Source organism: Penaeus chinensis, chromosome 34 (genome assembly GCF_019202785.1).
Source record: "Penaeus chinensis breed Huanghai No. 1 chromosome 34, ASM1920278v2, whole genome shotgun sequence".
Classification (NCBI taxonomy): domain Eukaryota; kingdom Metazoa; phylum Arthropoda; class Malacostraca; order Decapoda; family Penaeidae; genus Penaeus; species Penaeus chinensis.
In genome coordinates, this window is record NC_061852.1 from 11,599,896 (window position 1) to 11,607,395 (window position 7,500).

At 38.4% G+C, this 7,500-nt stretch overlaps 1 protein-coding gene across 1 annotated transcript in view; it reads left to right on the top strand.

Annotated features, from left to right (window-relative positions):
- The window catches only part of LOC125043644, a 41,993-nt gene that overhangs the window by 6,006 nt on the left and 28,487 nt on the right, over window positions 1-7,500 (top strand). Inside the window, exons 4-11 of the mRNA XM_047639879.1 lie at window positions 272-430; window positions 1,365-1,607; window positions 1,869-2,022; window positions 4,930-5,049; window positions 5,596-6,014; window positions 6,416-6,550; window positions 6,884-7,091; window positions 7,359-7,459. Coding sequence (XP_047495835.1) covers window positions 272-430; window positions 1,365-1,607; window positions 1,869-2,022; window positions 4,930-5,049; window positions 5,596-6,014; window positions 6,416-6,550; window positions 6,884-7,091; window positions 7,359-7,459 — 1,539 coding nt within the window. The remainder of the gene's footprint in view (window positions 1-271; window positions 431-1,364; window positions 1,608-1,868; window positions 2,023-4,929; window positions 5,050-5,595; window positions 6,015-6,415; window positions 6,551-6,883; window positions 7,092-7,358; window positions 7,460-7,500) is intronic.

Consider the following 7,500-nt stretch of genomic DNA (forward strand, 5'->3'; position numbering starts at 1 on the left):
ATTATTATTATTATTATTATTATTATTATTATTTAGACACATCAATTGGGAGGAATATTGATGATTTACTTTAGTGATTTATTTGTGAAAGAATAAAGTCATGAATTATAATCACAGTTGTTGACATAGTAAAGAGTGTTTGGATGTAAAACTTATGTTCCAAATTTTGGAGATGGTATGATTTTTTATTATTAGGTATCATTAGATACTGAAAGTGCCCTTTATAGTTTTCTATAAATATATATATATATATTTTTTTTTCCCTTTCCAGTCTTCAAAAGATCTGAGGAGTGGAGAACAGGCCAAAATAGAGATTTCTCCAGGAGGTCTAGAAAAAGAAGAAAGAATTAGTCTGAGTGGCCTTAGTGCAGGCAAGCGTGATGTTGAGGAATCAAGCAGTGCATGTAGCGGGTCACTTCTAGGAAATTTGGTGAGTTGATATATACTGCTTCTTCCCAACCCAGAGCTTGTTGAATCTGGGGAAAAGAAGGGGAATGTGAAGAGTTGATGTATGACAAGTGATTCTTTTCCTCAGCTCATATCTTATGATTTTGGAGAAAGGAATAAGCATTGTGTAAAATATATGGAATTATTTGCAGTTGTTATAAATTCCCATTTTCTGTGGATAATCTGTCACTGACTGATGTAAATTAGTGCTGTTTAACCTTTACTACCTCCACTGCTAGTAGTGATTTGATCTGATCTAGTGGTTCTAGCCTTTTTTTTAGATTTACATTATGTATTTGTGTTGTTACATAAAAGCTACATCACTGATTAAAATTTTTTGTCTCTTTCAAGTACACAATACAGTACAAGGTTTAGGGCTTGTCTTTGGTACTTACTGTGGCTAATTGATAAACCAACAGGAAGTAAACAAGCATCTTTTTATATCTTTGAGCACTGAATAATAGTCACTAACCTCATCCTATGCCCAGAGTTGCCTGTATTGTTAAACAAACAGCAACTGGATGTTTGGTTATCATATTTGATTTTAGCCACAATTTATGAGATAGGGCAAGGGGGGATGATGAATTGATGTTAAATAGTGAAACTACTATATATGGAGATTCATATATAATTTGAAATAAATTTGTGATAAGAGCTTGTGAACCTATATCTGTCTTGGCAAGTGGGCATGACCTTATTTACTTACTGCTGCCCACCCTTCAATAAATCTCATCTACTTTATGGTTAACTGTCCACCTAGTTTGTGTAAGATTCATAAATAGTTCATGCTCACTGACTCTCTAATACTTGCACATGGTACTCCTTTGAGAGATATTAAATAAACAGTAAGTTACTTGTTACAACTGATGTATAGGAAATAAATTTTCATCTACTTATCAAATTCATCTCTTGTAAAGGGTGATGATGATGATGATGAAGCAGCCCCAAGAGTTCGTTCAGGTGGGAGAAGACGGACTCGGCACCGGGAGGTCCGGAAGCAGATGCAGACGGAGGATGACGACCCTCCTTTTCTCCCATCCCCAGCTGGGAGCCAGTCCTCATCCCTGGAAGGAATTTATCCCCAAGGGAGAACCTCCCACCCTTTCAGAGTTGTAGAACATGACACTGCAAGTGTTTACAGCTCAGTATCTTTAGGAAAGGTTAGTTCATATTTCTTCCTAAAGGTAATGTTTATTTTTTAGATTATATGTACCATTGACCCTATTATCATTTGAATATTTAGGTCCTTTTTTATAAGAATTTTCCCCCAGCTACACTAATGGAAGAATATAAGGGGTTCTGCAGTCCCATTTCAACAAATGGTTCTGTGACTGATATTCATTAGTATAGCAATTATGAATTTGTTATCTGTGTCATTCTGAACTCAGTCATTAGTCAAGTACATGGCTTCTCTGTTTTAGGTTGGGAAGATTCCATCAGGGCCAGATGGGCACACTATACGAGAATGTCATGTAGGGCCGGAAATTGAGGCACTCTCAGAAGACAAGGTGTTAGAACAGCCTCTAGCAGACCCACCTAAGGATGTGTTGTTGCCAGGAAATATGATAAGTCCAGGTATGTTTAGGTTTTCAGATTTGGTTTAAAATGTGCATAATACTTCATAAGTAATATTTATATTATGTATCACAGTTGTCAGCCTATAAAATGCATCTCTGTTTTGTGACTTATTAGGAAACAAGATCTGCACATACAGTAAATTCATGTCAACTGCTCAATTGCTGGGTGACAAGCACCCATGATTTGTGTCAGCTGTATGTTGCGTGTTCTAAATAGTGTTTCACTTGATTATCCCTGATGTGGTCATTAAGGAGATACAGCCCCATAAAAGTAAACACCTATGTGTAAACTGAGAATTGTTTATGACAAGAGTCCTCAGGCCATCATGAGACCTTGCATGCTGTAGCGGTAATTGTCATCGTGGTAGTAAAATGGTGATCTTATGAATTTAATTTCTGATTTACCTTAAAATCTAAAATTGAAGTGTGTCTCCTGACTGGGTTGCAGCATTGTCATGTCATTTTGTTGTTGTTGTTGTTGTTGTTGTGTGCTCCACAAAAAGAGTGGCTCGTATTTTATATTTGTTTTGAATTGCTTTATGTGAGATTTTGATGTATTAACCCAGTGATACTGGGATGGCATGTATGGACATGCTATGTCCACAGGGATTTTGTCATATTTAATCTTTATTTTATCTTAATTTTTTGTAAGTCCTTTGGATCCAGATGGTATGACCATCACGTCTTAAAGAAATCCATGTCGAGGGGTGGGTGAACTTGTCGTCCCGGGAAAATCTGGCTGTAGGCCGGGGGACACGAACCTGCTGTTGTGAGCATTGCAGCTAAAGGCAGGAGTGATAGAAAAGACTCTCCACGAGTGCACAAACCTATAAGGAGGTAACACAAGTTGTCTTACAGAAATTTTAATATTATGTAAAAAAAAAAAATAATAATAATCATCACAAATGTAAATTTTTCTTTGACTGGACTACCTAAAGAGATTATTCGAGTCTACACTAAACAAAAAAAAACAAAAAAACTATTACCATCTGGATAATGCAAATCTCAATGGCAAATATGGACATTAGAAAGAATTAATAACTTTGCAAATATGAGGCAAAGAGTCTTGTCACCATGCACACGTGTTCGTGTGTGCCCGGCCTGCAAAATCAGCCATCCAGTAGAACGGCGACTCACTTCAGCCTTATGGCCAGTTTTTTTGGTGATATGATTGCTGTGATGCAACCGGGTCCAATGGGTTAATAGCATTAGTATAGTCATGAAATCAGTAATGATAATACTGATAATAATAAGTGTATTAATTTTTTTTTCTTTGAAATACAAAGAATGACTAAATTATATGAGTTGACCTTGGTGACTGATTATTTGTGTAACCAGCTCTGTATACAGTTTGTCTGCAAGAGTTGACAAAGTGTAATTTTCTCTGCTAAAGAGGATAAACCATAAGTTTCTCTGTGAGAATAAACAGGCTATAATTTTCTTTGTGAGACTAGACAAACTATTTTCTTTCTGTCATCTCAGGGGGGAAATGCTGTGCTGTTTTTTTGATGTCTCACAGATTTACTGTACACTTTGCTCTCCACTGCTCCCAGTTGTGTTTCCTATTTAATTCACACTCATTATCATCTGTTCCTCTTTAGGGTAGGTGAGCTGTTACTCCCTCTTGTTTTATTGTTTCTCTTTTGGTGCATTTATTCTTGTTTACCCCCCTTTCCTGCATGTTTTCACTATTGCTTTTGTGTGGGGACAGGAAGCTATAAGTATCCAGGTTATGTGAATGACTATTCTTAAAAGGAGGAAGATTGGTTTGCTATCCCTCTCTATTGTTCGGCTTTCTCAATCGTGATCTAGGAATAGGGGAGAGGAAATTGGTTTCTGCTGTCTTTTATTTGCAGGGACTATGGTGGCTGCTATCCCTTAGGCAGAGTAGTTTATGTCAGACCTCAACTTTGATGAACAAATCTAGTACTCTAGCATGCCATTGCGCCTGTGTATGAACTTATACCTTTAATAGCAAGTTTCAAGACTATTTTGCCAATGCACCATTATTCTATAAGCTGGCTAGTTAGCATATCCCAACTTTTGATAGACTTACCTATGATTACTCTGCTGCTGGCAATATTGCCAAACCATGGCACATCCCTACTTATGGTAACAAGGCCTATATCTTCTACATTCCAATGCAGTGCCCTACAAGCCAGTTGGTCATGGCTACTTTTGGTAGCAAGACCCTCAATTATGCTGTACTGTTGCTGGGGTACTCAACATCTCTCACCATCTGGACTAAGGGCCAAGTGGCACATTGCACTCCCTCACCCTCAGAATCTGGCATCTTTTGTAGCTGACAACCTCATTCCACTTAAATATAGAGTTGAGTTCTGTGGCAGGTTCTACTTACCTTCTTGCTCACATGGTATCACTTTGAGCCTTCTCTTGGGCTCGTCACCATGGGGGTTTAGTTGAGGTCTCTCTTACCTCATTTTTCTGCTACCTTGGCAAGATCTAGAACAGGGTACTTACCACTGCTGCAATATAGTACACAGATTTGTCATCCAGTCACAGTATTATGATATTTTGGGCTGTTAGTGTTAGTATTCATACATCATATGGATATATGATAAGAAGGGGCCTATGCACCTGCCTTCACAAGCATTGCTGCAACCTTCACATCCCTGTGCTGCTTTTCACAGCAGCTACAACTTAGAAAAAAAATTATGAATCCCAGTAGGGGTTTTTATTGTTGCTTTATGCTAGTGTCACACATGCACACTTTCTTTCAAGATGTGACTTACATAGATATGCAGATTACACTAATTTGCAAATAGTTTAAAGCAATTTTATGTTTGAATGCATTTCTATAAAAAAAAAAAAAAAGTGTAAAAGCATTTTTGCATTGACTTACCTGTGAAGCGCCCCCTTTAAATATAAAATGTATGGACCATAGCATGTGAAGGAAGAGTAAACCAGCAAACCAGACGACAGAGGGTGAGCCAACTCTACTTCCCCCATTGTCTCCTTCCACACCAACAGTCGAGAGAACATGGCCTACTAATTCATCACAAAGGCAGGTTGGAAAACCAAGTGAGGGGGAATAAGGTCAAGCACTAGGAAGCCAGAGCTACTCTCTGAGATATCTAATGAGGCTGTCATACCTGATGGCTATAACCATCACAACAAATCTCAAAGAACCTCCCCCCCCCCAAAAAAAAAAAAAAAAAAAAAAAAAAAAAAATATATATATATATATATATATATATATATATATATATATATATATATATATATATATATATATATGTGTATATATATATATATATATATATATATATATATATATATATATTATTTACATATAAGCTGAAACATGTTCCCAAGAAAAGATATTGGTGACTAGGTGTGTATATATATGGTCAGCTAGGCTAAGATTGCATTAGTATGGCCAGTATAGCACACGGTCCATAGCATTAAAGCAGCTTATAATATGTTTTTAGTTGATATTTTTATTTAAAAATGAAAATGGGAAATTAGGTTTATTACACATATTTGATGATATGTTGAAGGTACGGCAAAAAGTGCATGTGAAGTAACAAGAGCTTAACTATCTCCACAGAACCAGATTTGGTAGCAAGCACAAAAAGCAGTTCAGGAAGTGACAAGTCCAATAGTCTTCCTCGGGCTGTGCAGGAAACCCCTCCAGCAGGTACTCTGGGTGAGCCAGCCCCCTCACCCCTTCACCTGCCTCATGCTGAACCCCCAAGAGAAGAACAAGCTCCAGAATTACCATCTTCTCCGGCAGTTATCCCTGCTCAGCCCTGTCAGAATGGGGAGCAGATCCAGGTGGTAGATCCGTGTGCAGCTACCCAAGCTGTCTCGTTGGCACCAATTGTTCCTCAAGAAGTGCCCCAGGTCATGTGTCCACCTCCAGCTCCTCCGTCTGCTGTTGCTCCTCCGGTTCCTGCTCCTGCTGCCAGCACTGTACCTGTAGCCCCTCCAAGGAGACGACGTAGGAATCGGTTGAACACAGATGATGTTAGTATTTTTCTTCTTTTCTGTCTGTGGGGTGGGAGGGCATTTATTTATTATATTTTATTGAAAAATCTGATTGAATGTAATTTGTGTAAGTGATTCACTGGGGAAAGAGTAAAATGTTGAGTTATGTGATAGTCATTATAGAATGCAGGTGATCAGTTAATAAGTATAGTTTTGAAACATATAATAGAATAGGTTGATTTAAAAAGTGGTAGAGATTAATGAGTTTCACTGTTGCTTAACCAGTTTGAAAGACTGTATTCTTGTGTTACTGAATAATGTTTTTTTGTAGAGCTCATAGGAATACCCATGAAGCATGATTTTATTCATTAAATATATGTCTGTATATCATTAAAATTCTAGTAGAATGAAATTAAAGACTGGGTATTTTCTCCTTTTAGGATACAGCAAGTCTGGCAAGTGTTTCATCATTACCTTCACCAGCCCTCACTCTCACAACAGTTGATGCCATTAGCATTGGTCAGTCTTTAGATCTTCGTCAAGCCGTCCGAGGAGATTATTTGGTGAAGCCTCAGGTGCGTATTCCTTTTTGTTATGATGATTACACTTTTATGATTTTAACCCAATGGCGTCAGGTATAGAAAATAAAAAAAAACTCTACGCTCTGGCGAACGGCCGCAACGCGCCGACTCTGAGCGCGTGAATTCGGTACATCAAGCCGAATCATTGCCTCGGGGCGTTTTGGCGCGGCGCCGCTGCGGACAGCCGCACCCTCATTTCGGGCGTATTGTTATGACGGCGATAGCCGTGACCCGTCGCCATTGGGTTAAGAAATATATATCTTTATTTTGGATTTATTTGTTAATTTTCTATATTGGACATGATGAAAACAGTATTTTGTATTTTAGGATTCTGAAAATGCCAAAGCAGTGGGACCAAGTGCAGAGGAGATAGCCAGAATAGAAGCAGAGGACACAACCAGCCAAGCATCCACTCCTGAGGTGTCCAGAGCCCCAAGTCGCCTTGCTAACACAGGGCAACAACCAACCTCATCAGAAGGAACACCAGATACCCCTGGTACCCCAGGCTCCCTGCCTTCTGATACTCCTACGTCAGGTAGGAGTTGTTTGCATTTCGGAGTTTTTAGTTTGCAGGACAAACAATTGTCATTGATGCCGTTGAATTATAAATGATTGATGTAGAGAAGATGAATTTCTGGTAGTCATTACAATGGATGAGAGAAGGATAATGTATATATAAATACAATGTCTGAGTTGTAATGTGAATTTATAAATGATGAATAATCAGTTTTTAGTATTAGCCATTACATGCAGTTGTCATTTTTTAGGCAATATAAATAAAGTTGTTGCTCCAATACTGCAGATGCTGCAGCTAGTCCAGCTTCTAGCAGTGATGGACAGAAGAAGCAGTTGAATTTAATGGTGCGAACACGCTCGGATTCTGGGAAGGAGCTCTCGGATGCGGTGAGTTGCATGGCACTATCTATGATGGTAGCTCTCTAGAT